The 27,621-nt window shown below is 39.7% G+C and overlaps 2 protein-coding genes across 2 annotated transcripts in view; both read right to left on the bottom strand.

Annotated features, from left to right (window-relative positions):
• Positions 1 to 9,581, bottom strand: part of LOC138959005 (ADAM 17-like protease) — a 50,542-nt gene extending 40,961 nt beyond the window's left edge. Inside the window, exons 1-10 of the mRNA XM_070330363.1 lie at positions 9,351 to 9,581; positions 8,082 to 8,211; positions 7,582 to 7,715; positions 6,851 to 6,939; positions 6,237 to 6,352; positions 5,799 to 5,878; positions 5,021 to 5,151; positions 3,662 to 3,754; positions 3,056 to 3,130; positions 936 to 1,074 (exon numbers count right to left, since the gene is read on the bottom strand). Of these exons, the coding sequence (XP_070186464.1) occupies positions 936 to 1,074; positions 3,056 to 3,130; positions 3,662 to 3,754; positions 5,021 to 5,151; positions 5,799 to 5,878; positions 6,237 to 6,352; positions 6,851 to 6,939; positions 7,582 to 7,715; positions 8,082 to 8,211; positions 9,351 to 9,408 (1,045 nt within the window). The 5' untranslated portion in view covers positions 9,409 to 9,581. The remainder of the gene's footprint in view (positions 1 to 935; positions 1,075 to 3,055; positions 3,131 to 3,661; positions 3,755 to 5,020; positions 5,152 to 5,798; positions 5,879 to 6,236; positions 6,353 to 6,850; positions 6,940 to 7,581; positions 7,716 to 8,081; positions 8,212 to 9,350) is intronic.
• A 2,648-nt stretch (positions 9,582 to 12,229) lies between these two features.
• On the bottom strand, positions 12,230 to 27,318 carry LOC138959003 (uncharacterized). Its single transcript, XM_070330360.1, has 7 exons — positions 26,737 to 27,318; positions 24,668 to 24,800; positions 23,156 to 23,202; positions 22,256 to 22,355; positions 21,100 to 21,224; positions 18,360 to 18,463; positions 12,230 to 16,398 (listed from the first exon to the last, which is right to left on the bottom strand). Exons 2-6 carry the CDS (start codon positions 24,777 to 24,779, stop codon positions 18,392 to 18,394), a joined length of 456 nt encoding a protein of 151 aa, XP_070186461.1. The 5' UTR covers positions 24,780 to 24,800; positions 26,737 to 27,318; the 3' UTR covers positions 12,230 to 16,398; positions 18,360 to 18,391.
• Positions 27,319 to 27,621: the final 303 nt, after the last annotated feature.

The raw sequence follows: 27,621 nt of genomic DNA, 5'->3' as shown, positions 1-27,621 counted from the left end.
TCGACCTTTTCACTTTGACAGTAAGAACAACTTACGGGTGCAAGGAAAGCGTTGTGGACAGCGCAGTGGACAGCGCAGTGACATTCTAAAAATAATAGTAACTTACAACTGAACGGGAAAGCCACACGAAGGAAGGGAGATAAACGCCAAACACTGGAGAAGATAAGGAAGAGTTACTTATAATGGTGAAATGAACCCAAAAACGAAAATGAGTTCAGCGCTGCGCGCTGAGAGCACGTGTTGAAATATCTCATCGATGATATTGTGTCCGGGGTGTAGCTGAATACGGTGTCCAAATTTGAAAAAGATCCACCGAGAACTTTGGCGTTGTGATGTGGTGTAGCGGCTATGGTGTGTCGGTATGGGGGCCCGGGTAAGCTGAGGTGGAACCAAAATAGCTGAGGTGGAACCAAAATCGGTTCCGCGCTGCGCGCTGAGAGCACGTGTTGAAATATCGACCAGGTTGTGTCGTGTCCCGGGTCTACTTGAATATGCCCACCAAATTTGAAGCAGATCCATCGAGAACTTTGGCCGTGCATCGCGCACAGACAGATACACACACACACACACAGACACACAGACACACAGACACAAGTCGTATATATATATATATATATATATATGCAGTGCGGGCACTATGAAATAAAATTACGTAACAAACACTCTTCAAGAAAAATCAACTGCAGAAAGATTCCCTTGAATCCAACCCCACCCCCTCTCTACTACTATTCCAATTTCAAATCTTATTCACTGTGAAAATCATAATCATTTAGAAACAGAAATGAAAATTATCAAATGATAAACAAATTTTAACACTGATTGCTCCTAAAATTGTACAAATTTGGGCAAAAGAGAAAAAACAACAATAGATAAAATCTCAAAATGGTATAAAGAAACTCACGCAAAATGCATCTTTAAACAAAAATTCCACCTACTTGGTGAGCAAATGCCACCAGCAGAGCCCTGGCTTTCTGAGGCTATGTAGGCTAGGCCAAGGACGTTCCCTGAAAACTGCTGGTGGGTGAACAGGTGAGCCAGGCAGAAATCCTTGAAGTACAGATCACGCCCAAACATCTGAAAAACATTTGCAAGAAAGTCAATACAGTGGAGTCCGGGTACAACGAATCTCAAGGGAGATACATTTTAGTTCGTTATATCAGTAATTCGCTGTAGAGTTTTCAACCCTAAATGGCCTCAAGACAAGTTTTCCCACTCACCTTCAAATGATCGTCCCATCGATCTTTCCTTGGAGAGTACAATCTCTGCATGCTTCATAATATAATCCATAGAGAGGCATAGTTCAAATGTTCACTTTACTGTAATTTTAGAAGTAAAATTTAAAAAGTCGTGTAACAGCATGTACGGTATTTTCCGGGTCATAAGGCGGGACTGTTTTTCCTCTGTATCAAAATAGAAAAAAATCAAAGAGACCGCCTGAGTACCAGTCAAACAACTTGTGATAATGCATGTTTCAGCTAAGACATCAAAGAGACCGCCCCATAGTTTAAACTGTCACTGACCCCGTGCAGGAAGTGTTTCCTCTCTCATATGACAGGGGAACCACCTCTCATAGCTAAAACTGGGTCATTGACCCCTGGGAAGAAGGTCAGTGTCTATAAAAAACGCTCGCGCTGGACCGAGTACTCTTCAGACATTCACACACACACACACACACACACACACTCTCTCTCTCTCCCTCCCTCTCTCTCTCTCTCTCTTTCTTTCTTACACACACACAAACACACACACACACCACACACACACACACGAGTACAGACTCATGCACGTGCACACACACACACACACACAAACACACACACACAAACAGTAACACTAACACATGTGCACAAAATGAACACACACACACACACCAGACTACAGGGAGGCATTGACGTCAAAGACTTTCGACCGTGACGTAATTCGTAATTACGTCACTATTCTTGGTTTGCGGTACCATTCCGCGGCTTAGCTACGAGTATGCCAATAGTCTTGGTTGGCCGAGACCTTGCACCGTTCGTTGTAGCCTTGTGACTTTTAGAGACAAAACTGCTCTGGGGGGATGAAAACGTGTTTGTTATAAGAGGGCCGGTTCGTTATGCAAATGAGTTCAAAAGGTTCGTTGTAGGCGGAAAGTAACAAGTAAGAAATAGAAGGCTGTCTGCCGGGAAATCAATGGCAGTTCGTTAAAAGCGGGATTTCGTTATACCCAGTTTCGTTATAGCTGGACTCCACTGTATTGTGTGAACTTCCAAAAGAAAAGTGGTGAAGTTTCTTGCTTGTTTGCTTGTTACAAAGCCTAAAGATTGTACACATGTTGGCCAGAAAACTCTCTCTCTTTCATTCCTCTCCCTCTCCACCCTCTATTAAACACAATCACACATATTCAAACTCCTTTTGGAAAATGTTTAACCAACAAAAATGGCAACAATCTTGCTTAAAACTCGTCAATCAAGTACAGTAGTAATTTACATGTTAAAAAAATCAATAAGTTTCAACAAATTCAATCTAATAAATGCACAATAGACAATGTTCAGAAATTACTCCGTTAAGTTTTCATGGGTCGTGGAAGAGTTGTTTCCCTTGTATTCATTTTGCCTTGCCATGGAAACTCTGAGTCATTGAGCTACACGTCACATTGTAGGCTAATCACTAGCAAAAGGTGTGTCCCTGCAAGCAGTGACTATCTCTGTAAATGAAACCATGTGAACATCCAGTGAGGATTAGCTCCGATTTATGCTTTCTGCACTGTCTGCTCAATATAACGCTCCTTTTGTTTGAAAGTATGCACATTGGAGCTGACAATCGGCATTGCAGATGTGATCGCGTCCCTCGGTGCACAGATTGAGCGACCACATTTGGAGACATCTCGGGTAGCGTGACTCAATTTTTGCAAGGAAAATCAACTCTACAACAACCCATAAAATCTTGACCGATTTATTTCCGGAATTACTCTATTGGTTGATAAGAGAAAACACAATGACAAAGACTTAAGCCATAACCATGTGAACAAAAACAAACATAAGCACACACATGCAACCAACAGTGGCAACTGTACCTGCAGCAGTTTGAGAGGTTCCCAGTTGGCTTGGTTAGCATTATAGCCTGAAGTGGGGTTGACATAGATCTGCATCTGTTCAAAATAACACGCTCTTACAGATAATAGTGTTAATAAATATGAACCTTACAATAATTGCAGATGGCCTGTTATGTAAAGATTATAGACTAAAGGGCAAGAGAAGAGCTGACCTTTGTTCCATTATTGAGAGATTGCCTCTCATCAGAAAGGGCTCACATCACAGGCACCACTGTATTTCTTCACATAATTTTGACTTCAGATACAAATTTATACACAAATTAAAAGATGAACTTGATAAAATCACCACACAGATAAAGAAGAAATGCAGTAGCAACTGATGCACAATCATAAACACTCGACTCAGACACAGAAACACACACACACAAGCACATGTTAAGAGCGTCAACTGACCTACAGAAGTATATACACTGCAGACCAATCCAGACCAACACTCTACAACTAGATTGACTCATACAAAAGGAGGAAATAACAGAAAGAAGCACACCGGTAACAAAAACAAAGGGAGGTATGCACTTCCCTTAAATCAGACAGAACACACAGACAAAACTCCACAAAATAACTTACCTCAGCAATTTCAAAGCCCATGCCAGTGATGTCATAGCCAATGTTGAAAGTAGTACCACGGTAGATTGAATCCACTCTTTCCATCACAGAACCCTGTTTTGGTGCACATAAAACAACAGACCATAATTTTTGTCTGATTTTTCTTTTTAAGATCTCTGTCAGTAAGTCACTACCTGGATGCTATCCTTGACTCCAAGATGAAATGCAAGATGGTTGTAAGATTATTTCCAAACACAAAGGAGTTTTTTTCATGGGCTAGAGAACTGGAAGCCAATGCATAGCCCCTCCATAGGAGCCTAAATTGATGACGTCACTGCAATAAAGTCTGTGGACTCCATAAAGTCTCTTATTTCTAATGCATGGACCGCGCATAGAGCCTTATGTCGGCCATAAAGTTATAGCAGGCCCCTCCTTCCAATAAGAGTTATGGAACCCGCTATTGGAGCGTTTAAAATGGCGGCTGCTTTCATGCCGATTCAGGATGAGAAGAAATTTGAGAAGCAACCGGATCTTTCTTGACCGCCTACATCCACTGAATCGTTACGACGACGTAGAACTGTACAGAAAATTCCGCTTTCGCCGGCAGGACATTCTTGCAATCACGGATGAACTGTAAGAGCAACTCGAACTGCCGAATCGAAAGGGTGCATTGCCGCCGGTTCTGCGGGTTATCTTGACTTTGGGTCAGTTTTTACGCGTGCGGATCTTTTCAAGATGTGTGTGGCGAACTGATCGCGGTACATAAGTAATAATGATAATAATAATACGGGAATTTATAACATCAAACACAGCATGCAGAACCAGCAAGAGAGTGACTTATACCTTTATGGCGAGGGTACCGGAATGGATATAGTTTCCAGCAAGTTTTATCAGGAGACGGGCTTTCCAAACTGTCTGCGGCAAATGGTGTACAACTGACCCGCCGCGAAGCATCACAAAGCTTGACGCATGCGCAGAGACACAGGATGACGGGGAATCCCTTCCACTATCTACGTGTTAAAAATAGAGCCGCTCTTAGCTATGGCAGGCACTATTTCAACTCATGCATGCGGACCGCTGAGTTCTATAGTGCGTTTCATAGCTATGCGCTCTACAGCGCTATGAAATCCTAAAAGTATGGAGGGGCTATACATTCGGCCCCAGGTCATTCTCACATTATTGGATATAGAATGAAAGCGATACCAGCAAGAAATACATATAAGAGGTAATGTCAAGACAAAAAGACTGACTCCGCCGCCACCCCCTTCCCTCTCTCTCACATGGAAATATGCATGGAAGCATAATATTTTCATCTCGCCCCTAAAACTCTTATTTTGAATAAACTAGTGTTAAATTACACAAAAGACCCCTCAGGCTTACAATGTAGGCAGCAGTGTTGTAGATGTCACTGCCGCCGATGAAGCGATAGAACTTGTAGTCTGCCACGGCTATCAGTCGACAGGTGCTCCAGCTGTAGGGTGTAGATGCTCGCTTCCCTCTGGATGGTGCATCTAGAGAACACACATTCAGGAATCAGACGTAAGAAATCAAGAGCTCTCAGCATGTTAACCTTTGCTACACTTTACCCTCCTCACTATTCAAGGAAAGAAACAAACTTGCATCAGTTTCGGATAGCAATATCAGCTGAAGAGACGATACAAAATAATAACCAACTAACCATCCTCACTATTTGATGCTCAAACTCCTCTCCCTATCCCATAAAAGATGTTTGGCAGGACAGCAAGTTCAAACCAAGGAATTGAAGCACTCAGTACATGAATGTCTACCTTAAAACCTTCCCCATGCCTCAAATGCTTTATTCAATCTTAAAATGGAATTATGGCCTATTCCTAATTGGATCACCAAGGTCTCTATTTTTCAGCAGAACACTACAGCATGCAGCACAAATTTCAAAACTAAAGATGAAAAATTAAAGCTTCAGAGAAGAAGCAGCACCTTTACTGCAGTCATGGTTCAACAACGCTTACAAGGAATGAGGTAAAAACAATTAAATTCCCCCAAAACCTTACAGTTTTTTTTCTATTCAAATTCCTGTTCCTTGTCCCAGCTTGCTTTCACACCACCTGTCTCAATATCCACCACTCGATCGACATTCAAATCTGCTGCCAGCCGCCCTAATGCGGTCTTATAAGCTTACCGAGTTTGCTCTCCGCTTTGATACCAAATCGAGAATTCTCCAACGGATCGTCAACATGTGCGGCACCACAGAATGATGGCCTGCAAAAAAGTACAACTTCAGAATCAATTACATGCTTTTTTCCCCTCATGTAGCATGAATGCTGAAGGATTTTTAACAAACCTGATATAAACTAAGTTTTTGTGCAATTATGTTACTGTGACGCAACTGTAAGAGTTAAGTTTTGATGAATATGCAAATACACACAGAGGAGCAATCAGATGCTGAGAAAGAGAAACTTATTAGAGTGAACGTGCAAACAGGCATGCACGCGCACACACACACATACACACTCTCTTGCACTCTTGTACACACACAAAGACATCAGAATATACAAATCAACCTTAAACACACACTCTCTCTCCTTTAGATGCGCAAACAAACACACAAACACCATACCCTTTCCCCTTCTTTCCCCTGTTGTTCCGGTCCCAAATGATGTCTGACGACCGATACGCAATCATCTTCCCATAATGTTCACCGGCTTTTTTCTCCTGTAAATGCCGCTTGGCTTCCTGAAGACAAGAACATACACCAATGCAATAGAACATTGTTACATATCTCCTCTACATACATATAATATATATATAAACGTATTCTTGAAGAAAATTACATATTCATGCTGCTGCAACATGAGCTCTTCACTAAAACAAAACTTTTTATCCTATACAATAAATAACAAAATAAAACAATTTGAACAGAGCTGCTTAACCTGCCCTTGACTTGGCTCAACATGCAGAAGGCTTTAACAGTTAGCCTAGCGTTTAATCATTGTGATCCAAACATTATGATCTAAACTAGTACATGACTCTCTACTTAACTGTATCAACAAACTTCTTGTCATGACATAAATGGGGGTGTGACGAAAGTTGGGGTTTTAAAAGTTTTGCAAAGGAAGCATTGCCTTTCATAGACAATTTTATTACCTTTTAACACTGTAAATAATGTTCCAAAATCTCAAGCTAGTTTATGTGTGTTTTGAATCTAACTTTTCATCAAAACCTAAAACATACCTCTATGCCATAGACTTCGCCATCATAGGTGATGCTCCCTTCAAACACTCCATTGGTGAAGTAACCATGTACATCGGAAGCTGCATCCCCTGTGTAATCATGCATATGAGATCATGAATATGAGAAAAAAGCCTGCACTATACTGTGTGGAAACATTTCTGGGAAAAATAATGCAAAATTGTTTAATTCAAGGAGCAAACAATGATCTCTGAAGCTTTGAAATGCTGAAAATCCACCCAAAATCTCAATTCTGAATCATTTAACTCCTATTTAAACAGTAGATAAGTTCCTGTTGTTTAAATTCTAAAATCAGCTATGCACCAACCATGCTAGGTGCTTTTTATAAAGCAATATAACCTAGAAATCAGACAAGACAGCTCCCACAAAACCCAGTCGCCAAGTCAAACTTAAACAGGCACTAGCGTTGTGCTTACATCACATTATGAGACAGGGCCAGTCTACAATTGAACACAGAAGAAAAAGAGGCATTGTGAAATTGTTACTTTGATAAAACAAGTGTCAAATGCAGTTACAACTACCGGGACTGACAGATTCAAAATTTACACTGTTGAAATTCTGAACACTCCAAAATAGCATTCCCTCAGTCTGCACAGATTCTCTCCGACTTTCGCTTCAAAGTGTCACTGTCAGTAAAATAACCTCCTTTACAAGACTACCTCCCTTTATTTTTCTTGAGATTTCTGGTAGGTTTGCTGCAAGCGATAATTTACCTTCACATGTTCCGACCAAGAACTGCTCCTTGTTGAAGTCATTCACCTCCCGTTTTTTGTTGCCATCGACAATCACCAGGCGGAAAGTTGGCGTGAAGAGATCCTTCCGTGGATACAGATGGCAAGTGAGTGTCCTGCAACACAGAGCATACACTTTCGAACTTCTGGTACAACATTTGATCAAAGCACAGAGCCATTAACGTTGATGCTACCTTTTTAGAATTCAAACACAGACAGACATGCAGAGATATATGCATGCTCAGAATTTCAATCTCAATTCTCTTTTAAACCGTGAGTGTTTGCTATTATATATATATATATATATATACTAGTATTACTACATTTTTTAACTTGGATGCAAGCTCATATTGTCTTACCCCTCCTTTCACTGCTTGAATTCTGCCAGATTTCTTTTATTTTTTTAAAGGTACCCAACACGTACTGATGTTAATATATCGTTTGCATAGAATATACATGAATAAAACCATCAAATGACTTACATGTTGAATAGTCTGATCCTTATCTCACGCCCAGCACGAATCTGATTCGGCTCAATGCTACGTCTTGTGCGTGTGTGAACATCTCTCATGTGTAGTACTTCATGATACGCCACTTTGTCTTCAAGGGCACCTGAAAAAGAGAAATGCCAAGAATGAAGAAACCAAAAGCATAATGCTTATAGAGTAGATAATGCTTATAGGTATACATGTTGCAGAAATAATCAAGCATTACTGAGTAATTGACCCAAAAACAAAAACCTCTATGCTCGTATGGAGTTATGGAGAAACAAATGTCAGTTTGGCTCACAGTCACAGCCAAAACTAAAAAGCCAGGAAATGTTTACTTGAAACTTATGTAAGTGTTTGGATGGCATCAGCTGTTCCTAAATTTAGACATGCTGCAATATCCAAAATAAGATTTTAGGGTCTAATCTGCAACACTCACTGTCACACTCACAATGATCCAACTACAGCTATCTTGAACTGACATAAAATATACATTATTTATATACTGCTGAGTGCAATTATCCAGTTAATTAGGCTTTAATCTAAATCACACCAAGCAGGACTCTGAGACGTTCGCAAGAACCCAGTCCTCTACAGAAGAAGAAGAAGCATGAAACTGTCAACATAAGTGTCTTCCTTTCAGGAGAAGCACTTAACTTTAATTAAAGTGGATAGCTTGTCAATTACTATAAAGTCAAGTGTTAATTGTTAGGGAAGGAGCAACACACACACACACACACACACACACACACACACACACACACACACACACACACAGTGACACACACACCCTGGTGGCTATAGCAAATGTATACGTTATTTTTCTGACTCTCGAACAATCAGACAAACAGATAATTGCTGGTCATTTTTGTGGGACTGGGGTCAACCGAACGACGACTGGACATGTATTAATGTCTTACAGGCATACATATTTTTGGCCTCTTAAGAACAGGAATGGGGTTCAACCGAAGCCACTGACGTGCCTCTGCATTATAAATACATACGTCCGAGTTTACTGATATTTTTAAGAAGCTGATCATTTAACACTAAGTTGACTAACACTAACAGGGTCCTGTGATCCTGTGAGGTGTGTACCGTACACAGTGTCAGTACTATTAAAAACGTTCAGCCAACTGTATTTAACAATATAATTATGAGGGTGGCACGAGCACGCAGCAGATTACCTAATCTTGACAACACCTACACCTTTTGACACAAACAGCCAGAACACCACGGTCAATAAACCAATCAAGCGAAACTTACCGTGACAAGAATAAACGGCGAAGGTCCCGATCACAAATATCGCCAACAACTTCGACATTGTGGACAAGTACGGTGTCCTCCTGGACAGACAAGGGCTCGACAACAGGACGGCAATTGTTTTACAGGACGGAAACCCGGCGTCACACATCCATATCTCGCTATTCGATGGTCGACACAGTACTTTTGTTGTCGAGCGTGTCGTGTCTGTGTGTGACTGTGTGTGTAGCAAGCACTTCCGCAGTCAAGCAAGTTGTTGGTTCAAAAATTACCGTGTACCACAACCACCTCGAAAAGTTTCACGAAGTAAAAATAAATATGTAACCTCTCACACGTAGCTTAACGACGCCACTGATCCAGATGCTCCGATCTGCTCCGATTATCAACAATTTAACTTTTAGACAACTGGAATTTTGTTTATGATTTCTTTGTTGCAAAATGAAGTTAAGGCAAGAACCTTCAAACACGAAGTCGTCATTGATAGCTGGGATTTAGCATGATTCCGGTGGTTCGAAAAGTAGAACCGGAAATGTCAATGAACTTATTTTTACGTACATGTACGCTTCTCTGAGCATATTTTAATATAAATAGTACGCAGATTGAATGGAACAGTCCTTTTTTAATCAGTCAAATACAAATCAAATCAAATCAAATCAAATCAGTTTTATTTGAGGAGGGTTGTGATATATATATATATATATATATATATCTACAAATCCGCACTTAGGTTAACCGTTTTAAAAATCTTCATTAGGTCAACCATGGCTATATGCCTTAGCTGAATTATTATGAGGATGTTAATAAGTGAATATCATAAATGAAAATAGCTCTTTAATGTGGCAACATGTCAATTTCATTGAAACCATAGTACAAGATATACACATTTTTGGTGGTCGACCTACTGAAATTATGTAAAAGTACATCATTAAGACGACTGCCGTAAAACTACCCTTTAGGTCAACTTATATATATATCTACAAATCCGCACTTAGGTTAACCGTTTTAAAAATCTTCATTAGGTCAACCATGGCTATATGCCTTAGCTGAATTATTATGAGGATGTTAATAAGTGAATATCATAAATGAAAATAGCTCTTTAATGTGGCAACATGTCAATTTCATTGAAACCATAGTACAAGATATACACATTTTTGGTGGTCGACCTACTGAACGAATGCCGTAAAACTACCCTTTAGGTCAATTTTTTCAACGAACAAAATCATCAATAGGTTGACATATACGCACTCTTTAATATTTATCCAGAGGGTAATAAAACTACACTAGGTTTACCTAAGTATAATATATATATATGTTTTAAGTTGTTTATACCTTCCCTTACACTTATGGGGGACTTTGCATCCAGACATGCAAGCTACATAAACTGCCTTTTTAAATTGAATATTTGAGAAATGTCTGGGGTCATCTGGTTTTGTGTGCTGTGCTGTACCTTGCAGTCTCTTTCCAACATTTTGTGTTGTTGAAAATGGAATAATGGAAATTAATAATAATAATAAAAGCATAGTCGTCATTTCTGTATATGGTTAATTAGCTACTGCGTAGGTCTCTTCATGAGGCTCTTAATAATTAAATTCTCAGAAACAAGACAAGAAGATAATATAGCTTTCTTGCAGCAGTGTGTGTAAAAATCTGACCTGATGTGTGTAGTGACCCTTCTTCATACTTATAAAGAAACAAAACTAACAAATGCATGAGCTTGATAGCAATATTTTTGCGTAATTTGTTTAACTGTGCAAACTGGAATCAGGGATTCATCTGTTATATGAACAGGGTATGGTTTGGGCGTCGGTCATCTGCATAGTTAAATTCAGAAAAGACCCGATACATACGCATCTTAGTCTGTCAATGGACCGATTGACATGCAGCAGTCAGTTAGCTTTTGTTTACGATGTATGAAATTTCAGAGAAAAATATTCAAATGAAGTATCGTTATTGGGTAATAAGTTTTATCTTAACTTCAAAGCCATATTTTTCAGTTTGCAGACAACCGATGTTCACATTTAAAGTTTTGTTGTTGACATACTGATTGGTATGCAAAATGACCGATTGATTCATGGCTAAGTCAGTCAATGGACCAACAGTTGACAAAACCCAAGCCAAGCCCAGTGTATAGGTGGATGTCATGTATGAAAGAGTTGAATATGAAAATGTGTGAAACCTGTTGGTGGTTATAATAATGTAAATCTTCCCAAAACTGTCAAGATGTTTTCCCCTCCAGCGACAAGTGATGTACCTATGAAGCGTTTTCTTACGCTGCAGAAAACAAACAATGTGTCAGTGCAACATTTTTTGTGCAGACATTTTGTTTGTTTGCTTAACGCCCAGCCGACCACGAAGGGCCATACCAGGGCGGTGCTGCTTTGACATATAACGTGCGCCACACACAAGACAGAAGTCGCAGCACACTAGGCTTCATGTCTCTCCCAGTCACATTATTCTGACACCGGACCAACCAGTCCTAGCACTAACCCCATAATGCCAGACGCCAGGCGGAGCAGCCACTAGATTGCCAATTTTAAAGTCTTAGGTATGACCCGGCCGGGGTTCGAACCCACGACCTCCCGATCACGGGGCGGACGCCTTACTACTAGGCCAACCGTGCCGGTTTTTTACAGACATAGATTTGCAATGGTCAAATCGGTTGATAAGGATGTGACAAAGAAAAAATGATGGTATGAAGTTTGTTGACTGCATCAAAATGAGCACAAAAGCATTATGATAAAATCAAATGAAAACAATTACATGTAATGTATAAATTGAATATTAAAGATAACTCAGTCATAAACTAATTAATTTTTACCTGTGTCACATCCACACAAAAATGAAAAGTATCTTTATTGAAAGAAACACCAAGAATCCTTGAAAATGTTTTAGAACTTTATTCATGAAACACTAAAGACCAGTTTCAAAAGATAAGAAACAAGCAAATGCTGATAAGAAAACTGAGAACAAGAAGAAAGAAGAATAGTTTCAAAAGGCTTAACATATGATACACCAGAGTCAAGTTTAAATCATACATAATCAAGTCCATAAATTTGGCACCTTCTTGATATTCTGATGAAACAAAAACAAAATGTAAAATCCCTGTATCTTATTAGCACCTGTACATGGCAAAAAACATTCTGCGTTATTGTATGGTAAACAAAAATGGGGGGGGGTGTGATGAAAAGCCAATTTAGCTCAACTTCTCACCTTATAAGAATCATATGGCACACGAGATCAATAATGATGAAAATAAAACAAGACATCAAAAGGCAAACACATAGTTGCCTTTGAACTGAAGACACCCAATTATTCATTTAGGGATCAAGGAACCCTGTTGGAACCTTGACATATAGTGAACCAGAAACACAGGTCCCCTACAAATGTCAAAAAGCAAGAGGTACAGAGCAATTAATCGGTCTAAAAAGTGTTTTCATACTCTTAATTGGTTTTGAATTCAGGAATCTAAGGAAAACAAAAAAGCCATTTTCAGGAATCATTGCTTTCTATTGTGTATAGTTTCTCCAAGGGTGACATAATTCATTTGAATAATACAAATCATATATTAATCAAACAAGACCCTTTCTCTTGAAAATAAAATGGTTTCAAACTAATTTTGATGCGTATCTGGGACCATGTTAGTCTTTTTTGTGACCTTGGCAAAATGATCAACAGCATCATTTACATGACTTTGCATCTAACAGTAACAGAGAGCCCTTGCACACACTCAGCAAACAGAGCAACAGCGCAAGTGACTAACCTTTTTGATACGAAATGAGTCCGAATAAGTTTGCATGTCAAGATTTAAAATTCTGATTTCTTTATCACAACCTAACCACATCATTTGGAAAGAGAACATTAGGGAAACCATACCTGGCTGACATTCTTCAAACCAAAGAAGTGCAAGACATTTTAACATAAATGTCGCACTCATAAGAAAAAGACCAAACTTAGGGTAAGACATTTCTGCAGTGATTCTACAGGGGAAGCTACTGAAAGTGAAAGGGTATCTATCATGTAGTAGAGAGTACACATTCTCAGACCACCAAAGACCATTGCCACGGTTACGTAAGCAAAACTGCCGATCTCGTTTCTGAGTTGCCAAGATGGCGGTGTCCAGTCGCAACGCTTTTTTGTCGACAGAAGAGGCCGCTGCTTTGATACCGGACGACTTGCAAAAGCATTTGAGGGTTCAAATACATGTATCTGGAAAATTTTCACATTTTATGACAACACTACTGTACTGTGATTTTAAACTTTGTCATGTCCTTCAAGTTTACCTCATGTGTGGTAACAAAACCTTATTCTTAATCCACCCTTTCCACCACATATCTGCATACTGTAGATTGTGATTACTCTCGTGATCAGATCACCGAGTTGAATACAGTGAAACCTCCCATAACGACCCCTCCCAATAACAACCACCTCCATTATCCGACTGATTTTCTTGGCACCATATATAAAATAATTTACATTAAGTTACTTTGGAAACAAATTCCATGTTAAAATTTTTGAAAGGAAACCTCAATGAGTATGGACCAAACCATTGTAGATCCTGGCTGACACATATCAGCACCAGGTTTTTCTGCCCTGGTCTGCCACCTTAACTGATAGCACGACATCATAACGCCTTTGTTCATAAAAGCCTTGATCATGGAAAAATGAAAATTAACTCACTTCGTTTTAAGGTATCAACAGTAAACAATGTTATGAGAAAAGAACAAAATCAGTAAGGAATATCTGCACTGCAAACAATGCAATGAAATTATGATAACATGTACACAATTGTTTGCATAGTTATTCAATAAAGAAAAAATCGAATTAAGCTACCCCCACATCATCACTACATCACATCACCAGTAGCAGCATGTTCATGATCCTTCAATCTTTACTTTATTTGGTGTTTAACGTCGTTTTCAACCACGAAGGTTATATCGCGATGGGGAAAGTGGGGGAGATGGGATAGAGCCACTTGTTAATTGTTTCTTGTTCACTAAAGCACCAATCAAAAAATTGCTCCAGGGGCTTGCAACGTAGTACAATATATGACCTTACTGGGAGAATGCAAGTTTCCACTACAAAGGACTTAACATGTCTTACATACTGCTTGACTAAAATCTTTTCAAACATGGACTATATTCTATACAAGAAACACTTAACAACTGGCCTGGGGGGGGGGGGGGGACTGGTCTGGGGGTGATAGGAGAGAGTTTAACCTAGGGAAAGTAGCTTTCAGTCAAAAAGCCTCGTAATTAATTATATTTTCTACTAATTTGGTTGCTCTTAGGTGATTTGACCATGCTGGTTCCATTTCTGTTATCTGCTTATCTTACATGATTATGCCTCTCGTTCGAGTTGTAAAATTAAATATTCAAAATGGCGTTTGAAAAGCAGTCTAACTTGCATAATAGGCATTTTCCTGTTGTGATGACAACATCAATTATATTTATGAATTCAGCGTGCCCAAATCCTTTAAATAACGGGCTCTGCCGGCTTAAAACTAAACATGTCGCAGAGGAACTTAGGTAGCCTAGCCTATGGGATAATACAAGATTGTTTTAAAAGACTGTCATGGCCGTGTTGTTTCAGATAGAAAGATGGTTATTGTTTGAAAAGTGTTTTTTTTTTAAATTAAGAAAACAATGCAATGATGAAATAGAAATTTCAGAATTTTTTTGACATACACCTTTAAAACAGAGCAAACTAACAGCCACTTGGTCAATAGTCTTTCTCAACTGGATGCAACAATAGGACACACTAACCACTTGGTCAATAGTCTGTCTCAACTGGATGCAACAATAGGACACACTAACCTTGTTTAAAACAGAGCAAACTAACAGCCACTTGGTCAATAGTCTTTCTCAACTGGATGCAACAATAGGACACACTAACCACTTGGTCAATAGTCTGTCTCAACTGGATGCAACAATAGGACACACTAACCTTGTTTAAAACAGAGCAAACTAACAGCCACTTGGTCAATAGTCTGTCTCAACTGGATGCAACAATAGGACACACTAACCTTGTTTAAAACAGAGCAAACTAACAGCCACTTGGTCAATAGTCTTTCTCAACTGGATGCAACAATAGGACACACTAACCACTTGGTCAATAGTCTTTCTCAACTGGATGCAACAATAGGACACACTAACCTTGTTTAAAACAGAGCAAACTAACAGCCACTTGGTCAATAGTCTTTCTCAACTGCATGCAATAATAGGACACACTAACCTTGTTTAAAACAGAGCAAACTAACAGCCACTTGGTCAATAGTCTTTCTCAACTGGATGCAACAATAGGTTTGTTTGTTTGTTTATTTGTTGCTTAACGTCCAGCCGACTACGCAGAGCCATATCAGGACGAGGAAGGGGGGGATGAAGGGGGCCACTTGTCAAGCGATTCCTGTTTACAAATGCACTAACCCATTACTTGTGTCCCAGCAGGCTTTAGTAAAACTAAATTAATACCTACTGGAAGATTACCAGTTTCCAGTATGTTAAAATAGGCTTAACCTATCTACTGCTGGACTTACATCAGAACACTAACAGATTAAACTATACATGAATCGCGAGACAAGCGGCAAGAGAAGAGATTTTTGGAAAAAATACAGGTGAATGAGCAAGAAGGCAGAAAAAGGAAAAGAATTCATGAAGAAAAAGAGAGCATGACAGGAAAGAGGAACCAAAAATCTACCTAACAGCAAACTAGAAAGCTCCTGCGGTTCCAAAAACAGGAGGGGCTTTTAATTTCATAACCGCAGTGCCCCACTGCGGGAGGGGGGGATGGGATAGAGCCACTTGTTAACTGTTTCTTGTTCACAAAAGCACTAATCAAAAATTGCCCCAGGGGCCTGCAACGCAGTACAATATATAACCTTACTGGGAAAATGCAAGTTTCCAGTACAAAGGACTCAACATGTCTTACATACTGCTTGACTAAAACTGCTGACAATGATGAACTGCTTTCTGCTGCTGTTGATGAGGACCTGTCTCCTATTTCAGTCCTTCTGACCTTTTTTCTGCTGCTGGGTACGAAGCTGGTCTGTGGGTCACTGTTAACAAATTAAATGAGAACTTTAGCAATAAGATAAAGAGGGCTGGAAAGCTTGTTTTTCCAATAAAATATAACACAGATTTGGAGTACTTATAAAAGCAGTGCATTGCTCATGACACCCATCTTGTAAACTTAGAAACTTTCTTCATATTAGGTAAAAATTCAGCCTGTTTATTAGCAATAAAATCAGAAGCAGCAGTTTATTGCATTGTAATTTAACATACAGAGAAGCACTGTTGTATTGACACAACGTTATATTGAATTAATTCCCGACTATATTCAAATCACCGCTAGGCCCTAACAAAAGCTCTTCTTAGTATTTGATAAAAAAAATAAAGGCTATATTGAAATTTTGGCTATATTCAGGCATGAGGAAGTTTCTAAATTGTATGTCACAATGTGGGCTACTGAATTTAAAAAAATGACTAGCCCACTAAGTTGACAACAGTAACAATTTGACTTGCCCACACAACTCAGGTTACCACACAACAATGAAGAGTTAACCGCGAGGGTAGCCCGCGGATTGAAATAGGCTACCCCCTGGCTGGCAATACAGGGCAACAATGTTCCCACTATCCTTTCTCTTAGCTTCTTATCTTCTGTCTCTTGTCTTGTTTTTTATCCGCACTTTTTTCTGCCTTCAAGCCCTGTAATCTATCTATATAGCTATTCTGATGGACACGTGGGGGAATTCGGGGGCTGTGATTGGATGGTCTCACACATCCCTTTTCCGATCATCAAAGCATAATGCTACGAAAGTCGGCCATTTTTGCCAATATCCAAAAGCATATTGGCAATAACAAAGACGCATGGTTCCGGTTTACCCATCTGTACCACGCGGCGATGTTTCAATCGACAACAGCATACACTGACAACTTGAAATTCTTCTCGGGAATGTTTTTCAGCTTTACAAATGTTGATAGCATACCCTTTTCTGCTAACTTCTCGATGAAACAGGACTAAACCAATTATTTTCTGTCCCTAAACACCACAAAATGCCCAAAGTCAAAAGATGTACATGTAGTACAAACAGGGGAGTAAAACGGAAAAGCCGTTTTTGTGTGCCTGTGTGAGCTCAGTTGCCGACTGACACAAACTTTCGCATTCGGCTTTTCTTATCTCGTAACTCCACATTAAATACCATTCTCTTAATCTCTCGAAGTATGGCTGCCAATGTGGCAGGGTATAATAAACAAACGGCCATAAACGCAAAATTCTCATTCGCAAAAAGGGATGGCCCTGGGAGCTCAAGCACAGGAAGAAGAAGAAGAAGAAGAAGAAGAAGAAGAAGAAGAAGAAGAAGAAGAAGAAGAAGAAGAAGAAGAAGAAGAAGAAGAAGAAGAAGAAGAAGAAGAAGAAGAAGAAGAAGAAGGAGAAGGAGGAGGAGGATGAGGAAGAGGAAGGAGGAAGGAGGAAGAAGAAGAAGAAGAAGAAGAAGAAGAAGTTTCTTGAGCGCAAATTTTACACCCGCCCTGCGGGCAATCACATTCTCAATTTTGTTCGCCCACACTAATTTTTATTTGCCTAGGGCAACAAGGGTGACCGATCTTGTGCACGCCTGATATTGAAACAAAATTTCTGCTCACAAGAACTTTTCCCCTGCTTATTTTGAATTTAACATTGATTCGAATTTAAAGAAACTTAACCTCAAGAGATCCAAGTGCAGAGTCAGTTAGGTACAGTCAAACCTTTTGAATACAACCATCAAAAAGATTCTGTAACTCAGGCTTTGAAATTTGTCTATTTCTTATCTTTAAGAGGCTCTCCCACTTGTTCAACCATAATATACTCGTCTTAGTCTTACAGATGCACTTTAGTCTCTTAGCCTCAAGGTTTCCCTGTATTTTCTAGTTCACTATGTAACATAAAAGTGGCATTCAGACCACATAAAGCAAATCATTTGACGGTAAAATAACAAAAACAGAAAGGTTCAAGTAAGAGCAGAGGAAAATCATGTACTTTGATCATATAAAGTCCTCCGTGTCCTTGGTTTAAGGAGAGGATAATCCAGAGATTGAAGAAGCTCCCGCCTCACTCTCAGTGTCAGGACAGTAGTCTTCGTCCTGAAACAAAATATCCAGGTTTTGTTCTTTTTACATACTCATAAACAATATCATTGTACAGGTTTCAGCCTAACTTTTGCATGGACATAAGATTTCATGACACTTTGTTGTAAGGTGCTTTAACTTTTTTTTTTTTAAACCTAGACAAGGATGTCCGAGGGGACACTGCGTCACCGTGTATAGCACAGTCTGCTCGTAATTGGATGTTAGCCGAGCTTAACGTATAGCAGCCAGCCGCAACTAACAACAGCTCAAACCGCCCAGTAGCTCGGTTGGTAGCTCAGTTGGTAGAGCACTGGACTTATGATCAAAAGGTCGCAGGTTCGAATTCGGGCCGGGACGGACACGGGTCAACTTTATGTGCAGACCCAGAGACAGAAGCCATGTCCCACCCCCGTGTCATCACAATGGCACGTAAAAGACCTTGGTCATTCTGCCATAAGTGCAGGTGGCTGAATACACCCAAACACGCAGACACCTGGGTAGCGCGACTCCGTTGCTGCTAGCTTTCCACTGGGAGGAAGCGACCCGAATTTCCCAGCGATGGGACAATAAAGTAATGAGAAATGAGAGAGAAATGAGTATGAATTCTCCTTCTTCCCAAGAACAACAGCAGACTAGAACAAGTCAGCAACGCAACGCCAGGACAGTTTAAAGCCATCCGCTGGTAATTGGATTCCGTTGCTGCTAGCTTTCCACTGGGAGGAAGCGACCCGAATTTCCCAGCGATGGGACAATAAAGTAATGAGAAATGAGAGAGAAATGAGTATGAATTCTCCTTCTTCCCAAGAACAACAGCAGACTAGAACAAGTCAGCAACGCAACGCCAGGACAGTTTAAAGCCATCCGCTGGTAATTGGACGTTAGCTCCGCTTAACGTATAGCAGCCAGCTGCACACAGTGATAGACACAGACGGCATTTTGTGAAACCACGCATGCTGTATACAACCAAAATGAGGGGAATTGAAACCGAGAAATCGCTAATAAATCATGAATCGCTAAATATTTGTCAACCAAACTTGGCACACAATCTGCTGATATGCACAGGCATGAGCAAGTTCCAGAATTTTCACTCGCCTTGTGGGTTAGTGAAATTCAAAATTGACTAGCCCACAAACAATTTCACTTGCCCACAAAAATGAGTTTCCAAACAACAAAACGATTCTATCCATTCAAACGTGGTGAAAGGCGAGCAGGTCTTTGCAAGCGCCTGTACAGATCGCATTAGTTGAGCGACATGAGCACGCTATGCTTTAAATTAGCTGGTGCATAGCGTGTCCCCCCCTCGGTGTCTTCAACCTTTTTGTTTGAGTTTACCCATTTTTTGGTGTTTTGTTGGTGAGACTTTGATGTTTCGTGAGCACGTATGTTTTCTAGCTTAATTTGTCCGTACCAACAACGAATGGCCCCTTTCTCTCCTTCTCAGAAGCGGCATGCTTTTTGCAAGCAGTACTGTACACAACATGACATTTTCGTGTAGTCTGCCTGGAAGGAACGCTTCCTCTGTCCGGATTCATACTTTTTAATCTCTCGGACTCCGTTCCCTCTGGTTTGGCTAGTTGTCCAAGTATTTCTACATGTTTACAGCTTCAGATCTGCCTAGGCTTCTGAGACACACATGCTGCGTCGACAATACTGATTGGTTAAAATCGCGTCAACAAAAAGTCCTGATAACCCTGAAATCATAAGGTCATTCTGATTGGTCACTAAAGAGAATTTCCTGGAACTGGAGCTCCGATCACATCTAATTTTAGCAATCGTAGACGACAACGTGCTTCACAACAGACAATCGTCGCTTGGAAATTGATACCACAGACCCAAAATTTACACTCGCCAAGCGGGCTATCATTATAAAACTTTCTACTCGCCCACACTCATTTCTGGTCGCCTGTGGCAAGTGGGCGACCGATCTTGCTCATGCCTGTATGCACCTAACCCTACCTGCAAAGTTTGGTTGAAAAACAGCACAAAAAGTGGGTTCATCGAGACCGGTATATTTCGACCAAACTTTGCAGGTAGGTTTAGGTGCATATCAGCATATTGTGCAGGGATGTGGTTAGGCGTCGGACATCGGACATAGACCGATTACAAGGCTCAAATGTCCGATTCACATAAACGCCTTGCGGTCAGATGTCCTATCGTTTTCAACTGAGCGCGGTCATGGTCCGATAAAAACTCCATTCTTTCGGACAGCACGATATTTGATATTCTTTCCGTGATAGTGCTGAAGTTTTTGGTCGTTTTTTAGTTGTTTCTCTTTTGTGTGTGTCCTGCACACAATGTTGGTGCATGTACTGATATGTGTGTTTGCACATGATAATTTTGTGTTTTGTACACAATTATAATGTCCTATTGAAATGTCTGAAAGCAGTCAAATGTCCTATTGATGCCGAAGAGCTCAGGGCATTTGTCCTATAGGTATGAATTTATGGCAACATCCCTGATTGTGTACTGAAAAATCGCTAATAAATCATGAATCGCAAAATATTTGTCAACCAAGCTTGGCACACAATATGCTGATATGCACCTAATCCTACCTGCAAAGTTTGTTTGAAAAACAGCACAAAAAGTGGGTTCATCGAGACCCGTATACTTTGCAGGTACTACAGTATATCAGTAACAAAATCAACACTTACTAAGGGCAGGCTGTCAACATTTGATCTGCTTTCTGCTGATGTTGCTGAGGACCTGTCTGCTATCGCAGTCGATGATACCTCTGACCTGCTTTCTGCTGCTGGGTTCAAGACTGGTCTGTAGGTCTCTGTTAACAAATTAAATGAAAACTAGCAATGAGACAAACAGGGCTGGAAAGCTTATAATTATGATATCCCAATCTTCTTCTTCTTCTACGTTCCCGGCCATACGTCTAGATGTCCAGTCCAGTGTTGAGTGCAAATCCCGCAGTCAGCCGCAGTGATGCCGCTGTCCCCCACAGCTTTTCGCGGAGCTCCACTTCACTCGGCCACGTTTGGCGCCTCAGGATGTGTGATATCCCAATAACATATAACACAGATTTGAAGTACTTACAAAAGCCATTTGAAAAAGTAAACAGAGGTTGCTACACTTGAAGATTTTCACTGGCTACTTATCCGGAAGGACTATATTAGACAGACGGGCAGGTTCCGCAAATGAGCCTCTATACTTCACTCATTACATTTATTAGACACTGTCATGCAACATGCTGCCTGACAAATTTTCCCCCATAACCTCTCTCATGTTGTTTTCCGACTTATCAATTATGTCTCGATTTATGCGCAATGTAGTGACTTTTCCTCTGATCACAATACGCATTAACTTTGTGCGAGTGTCTTATGTGCACTTATTACAATTGAAAAAATCCCCTCAAATATTGGCGCTCCAAGTCTTCTTCTTCTTCTTCTTTTTCCCTTAAGCTGGCTACTTGCTAGCTGCCCTTTCCCCACCTCCTGTATCACCAACCCCTTCCCATTTTCTGCTTGTTTGTGTATCTGTTTTGTCTTTTGTTTTGTTTTTCGTTTCCTGAAAGGAGCTAATGTACTTATTCCGCCATCATGCTAACCTTTGTTTTGTAATTACTATGATTGCTTAAAATAAGCATTATATGCTTGAGTATGTAATCATCCATGCATTGTTCTTGTCATGATTAAAATTGAATAAAGTTTTGTTTAAACCAAGAAGAAGAAGAGTGATATTACTGATAACAAGCAACACAACAGTTCATTGCTCATGACATGCATATTGTAGAGATCAGAGGCAGAACTAACAAAAACAGAAATGTTCAACTTCAAGTAGGAGCGGAGGAAAATCATGTACCTTGATCATATAAAGTCTTCTGGTTGCTTGGTTGAAGGAGAGGGTAGTCCACTGAGATTGAAGAAGCTCCTGTCTCATTCTCTGGGCAGTAGTTTTCATTCTGAAACAAAAATTACAGGTTATGTTCTTTTCCACACACTCATAAACACACATCATTGAACAGATTTCTGCATGTAACAGTAACACCTACACATGTCCACTTGTCAACATTGAGTGGAAACCATTTTACAACATATTGGAAAACTTTTGACAGTCAATCTCTACAAAAATCAATTGTAAAGTCATCATTAGGGCAACCATTGTAAATATAAAAATCTTGTTTGTCAAACAAAGCTAAAAGCTGATCAAAGGTGGAGCTTTGCCCTTGTTATAATCATATCCTGAGTTTGTTCTTTAAAAGCTTTGTCGAAATGTTAGGTAGCTGGCCATAAAAAACTATAACAGCAAATGAACAATAAACCTGGGCATATTTGTTATGGTGCGCATAGTTTCTTTCATAAGGCTGCATGCATCTGTATCAATAAGTGGCACAACTGATTGCAAGTGTCCCTGTCTGCCTAACCTCTTTGTAATACCCACTAACAGTAACAGTAACAGCAAACGATGTTGATAGGTGTAAACCACAGAGCCTTCACAACACACACAAAAACGGATGTACTAATACCGCAAGCTTGAAGCACACAAGCGCAATGGTGGTGTAACAGACTTCTCTGGGGTATCAACATAGCTGGCTTTAAACCACAGACCACCTATCAATGTCTATATTGAGGATTGATTGAAGAATAAGGAATGTAATGTACCATATTTGTCTAAAGTCAGTAGCAAATCAATTCTACAAGAAGAAGGAAGTAGACACTAATAGTAATACAAAATGACAAAAAGAAAAGAGCACTGACATACCTCTAATGTCTGAGGAGTGGTGAGTATTCTGGAGATACTGGACTTATCTGTACAGAGAAAATGCACACTGAACTGGTTACAATGGTGATTTAAAAACAACTTTCAAAAGTTTAAACTTTGTAAACAAGCAGAGAAGAAAAACAATTCTCAGTTAATCTGGTAGATTTCAAGTGACCATATTATGTATCTAATATAAGGATGCCCTTGTAATCCATTCATGCTTTTTGAAGAAAACGCCCTGACTGAATTGTTTTGTTGGGTAAAGCTCTTTCGAGTTTGAGCGCTCATATACATACTCTTGTTTGTTTGTTTGTTTGTTTGTTTGCTTAACGCCCAGCCGACCACTAAGAGCCATATCAGGGCGGTGCTGCTTTGACATATAACGTGCGCCACACACAAGACAGAAGTCGCAGCACAGGCTCCATTCAGGGGCTCACATCCATGAGAGATGGCATAGGACAAATGTCCTGGACAATGTAAAAGCGATAGGACATTTGTCCCGGAAAAAAATTAATAGGACCTTTTTTGTCTCGCAACAAAACGGACACTAACAGCATGGTTTTGTCTGCTTGGAGAGACACATCGTAGCAAATCAAACTACTGTAAATTGGAAAGTAGTGACAGTTTCCAGATCAAATGAAAGCATAATCGGACAATAACCCCTTTGTGACAAAAACAATAGGACATATGTCCTCTTGCATGAAAAATGTATAGGACATTTGGAAAAAATATCCGTGTATGTCCGATGTCCGACGTGGATGTGAGCCCCTGGACTCCATGTCTCACCCAGTCACATTATTCTGACACCGGACCAACCAGTCCTAGCACTAACCCCACAATGCCAGACGCCAGGCGGAGCAGCCACTAGATTGCCAATTTTAAAGTCTTAGGTATGACCCGGCCGGGGTTCGATCCCACGACCTCCCGATCACGGGGCGGACGCCTTACCACTAGGCCAACCGTGCCGGATACATACTCTAAATATTTATATTGTTAATGTTAGTTGTTACTATACATGATCGTTCGTTATTTTTCATGAATCTTTACATGTCGAGTTTCAAGGATTTTAATGTGTGATCTGTTAATGTTGTTCTGTAGTATAAAGCTAGGATTGAAAACGCTCATCTATTGATTTGAATACATATTATATATCTTCCTGGTTTGCAAATGATTCAAAACATCTGGCAATAATTAGGTTGATTTTAGTACTGTATCGGTCATTGACCGACTGAGCATAAATTCAACATCTAGATCATTTAGAAAATTGTTTTGGTCATCGCTTATTTCGATGACAGATTGATTGAAAAGTCAATGACCAGCTCACTGACAAATCAATCGGTCATTTCACAATTCTATGCGTCAAGTGACCGATGACCGACAAGAATCCTATTCACTGATCTGGTCTTTGACTTTAGTTAAGCTTGCAAACCTGTATATATGACTGGTACTAGTAAAACTAAATGCATGTATTCAAAATAAATCCCCTGAACATCAACTGAGTAAATTTCTTACCAGAACTTGTGCTTGTTGTCAGGCTTCCATGTTTCTTTAAGTTTGACAAAGAGAGCTGCAACATGAACTGCCCTCTGGTATAGTGAGCAAAGTATCCAGGATCCAACGCCATATTCCTCAGCTTCAAATTAGCCTGATGGATAATTTCAAATATTATAATGAATTAATCTTAAACACAAACATAACACATCACATCATGTCATCAAAAATTACTGGTTAAGTTCTTTTCCACATACTCACAATGATAAACACACATCATTGAACATATTTCTGCATGTAATACTTAGGTAACACCTACAAATATCAACCTGTCAACATTGTGTGAACATTGAGTGAAAACCATTTGTCATCATATTGGAAAACTGGTGACAGTCAATCTCTAGAAAAATCATTTATAAAGTCATCATTCAAGGCCAACCATTGTAAATATTATAATTTTGATTGTCAAACTCAAAGCTTAGTTAAAGCTGATCAAAAGTGGAGCTTTGCCCTTTTTATATCCTGAATCAGTTCTTTAACAGCTTGGTCGAAATGTTAGGTATAGCTGGCCAAGTCAGGGAATGCTTTAACACATTAACACTAATAACAGCAATAAACCTGGGCATATTTGTTATGGTGCGCATAGTTTCTTCCATAAGGTTGCATGTATCTTTATCAATGTGTGGCACAACTGATTGAAAGTGTCACTGTATGCCTAACTTCTTTGTACTTCACACTATATAACAGCGAAAGATATCAAATATCACTAACTACCACGTAAAAGCACACCGCTAACTTTGAGCCCAACATTATGCTTAGTATTAGTATAAGCTCTGAAATGTATTTTAAGTTGATTAAACCAGAGGTGACGGTTAGAACAAATAGCGCTGGATGGTTATTGAAAACAGAGCTCTGATGAGCATATTTAATGAACGTTTTCTGTCGTTACACTCATTATCGAAGACAAAATCAAATTATGTCAAAAAAAAACCCAACGTTAAAGTTTTTTGATATGCCGGACAGTCTAACAGTAACACTGCATGCCCATGGATGTACATTAAATCCATGCATAGACTAACTGATTACTCAGGTGAGCCCAAAAGAACTGAACACCCCAGCGAGCCAGCTTTCTTGACCGCCAAGGACGACCACGCACGTTTCCGGCCGATTTATGTGGAGCACGTGATGCGCACAAAAAATATTGTCGGTTTAGAAGTGTTGTCTGCGCAATGATCGCGGCGGCTTTCTTGACCGCCAAGGACGACCACGCACGTTGTGAGACGTCATTCGTTAGACCTCAATAGACCTTTTCGGTATCTGAGCAGCTCTCGCGAGACACGCTCTTTGTTATGCTTTGAACATCGCGAGAACTTCGAACCTTGGCTTGTGCAGCTCGCACGAGATCGCTGTACCGCATACTTTGCTATGCTCTGAAGTTTGCGAGAGATTACGAGAGCTTGGAATACCGATAGGGTCTATTAACGCGTGCCTCTAAGTTCTAACAAGCAAGAAACACAAACAGTATTCCTTCCAGATAAGTAAAAAAAAATGTGTACACGAGGCTAGGTAAATTCAACAGATTTGTTTTGTATTACCATATATTATGATCGTTATCATATGAATTTATTCTCAAACGAACAATATGAATTTATTCTCAAACGAACAATATACGAGCCTCTGATTGTTTGCACATAAAACTATCCACAACTGGCGTGTGTGGAACCCAAAACAGCAACAAATTGAATCACTGAATGACTTCAGTTTGAAAATGTCCGAACGTTCATAATCATATCTCCGCTTCAAAAGAACATTCGTTCGCCCGTCGACTGTACGAAATCTAACAATATGTGTCCTTATCACGGTCAAGCTTAGAATGATTTGGTAAAGATTGAAGGCCTCAGCACAGGCCATGAACATGATGACGAGATTTTCTAAGATGGCGAACACTGCGTGGTCGAAATAGCATAACAAAAGTTACTTTTCATGTCCAAGCGGAAGCATTTTCCCATTGAGTGGCATGTAAAACAAAAAAGAAAGTGGTAAACAAACACATACAACAAGTTCAGCATTCGTGTCACATTGCAACTCACCTTTCTTTCTCTCACTCTCCCAGAAACACATCAATCGAGTCATCATGCAGCTTCGCCATTTTTCAGCTGTGCGCCTCATTGTGAGGTCAATGACGTCATTCTTAAAATAGGCCAAGATATAACTTTTCAGCGTTGTCGCATGGTGCTTCAACTGATTCTAAATGCATGCAGACGTTAGAAAGTCAACTTTGGTGGTTTTGTGTTAAAACTGTTGAAAGTAGACAACAGCTCGGATTTCACGGAAAGAACACTCCCATAACCAAATATATTTGAAGATAATGTCATGTTGACATAAAGGTAAATATCAGAGTAGTCACCCTAATGACCGCAATACAAAATGGTACTGTTCTCATTCAGTTTGATTCTGATTTATCTGCATCTTCTTTACCAGTGACGTCTCGATGTGTTTCCTCGTTAGCGCAGTGGATCAAGCGTCCTGGGACAGAAACGAGGTTCAGAGAGGCCAAAACAATAGGTCGACCGACTTTCGGTCGACCCAACTACAAAGTTCAATGAAAATTATCTATAGGTCGACAAAAAGTCGACCTATAGACTGTTTGTACTAATATATATATATATATATATATATATATATATATATATATATATAGTTACGTGGATTTCCATTCGTCAATTGGGCAAAACTGAGCTCAGTGCAAAAGTGATATCGACGACATTTCCGTCGATATCAGTTTTGATATCGACGACCTCTTTATTGCTTCCCCACTTCAAAAACAAAAGCACCTAAATTTAAAAACAAACAAATATATATGAAAATGTAATTATCCCAGAATTTAGTTGAGCAAGTGACTAAAGACTTTTTGAAAGGAAAGACATTTTAAAATACTGAAAAGTACAAGAAAAGAGTGAACAAAAAGAAATAAT

Source organism: Littorina saxatilis, linkage group LG2 (genome assembly GCF_037325665.1).
Source record: "Littorina saxatilis isolate snail1 linkage group LG2, US_GU_Lsax_2.0, whole genome shotgun sequence".
NCBI lineage: Eukaryota > Metazoa > Mollusca > Gastropoda > Littorinimorpha > Littorinidae > Littorina > Littorina saxatilis.
This window is presented reverse-complemented; position numbering and strand designations above follow the sequence as displayed.

What these genes read in the sequence shown, in the direction of transcription:
- LOC138959003 (XM_070330360.1), bottom strand. Translation starts at nt 24,779, where the DNA reads ATGGCGTTGGATCCTGGATACTTTGCTCACTATACCAGAGGGCAGTTC. An exon ending in GAAGACTTTATATGATCAAG is followed by an intron (nt 21,225 to 22,255) that starts GTACATGATTTT and finishes ATTTGTTAACAG; the next exon opens with AGACCTACAGACCAGTCTTG. An exon ending in ATGTTGACAGCCTGCCCTTA is followed by an intron (nt 18,464 to 21,099) that starts GTAAGTGTTGAT and finishes ATTTTGTTTCAG; the next exon opens with GACGAAGACTACTGTCCTGA.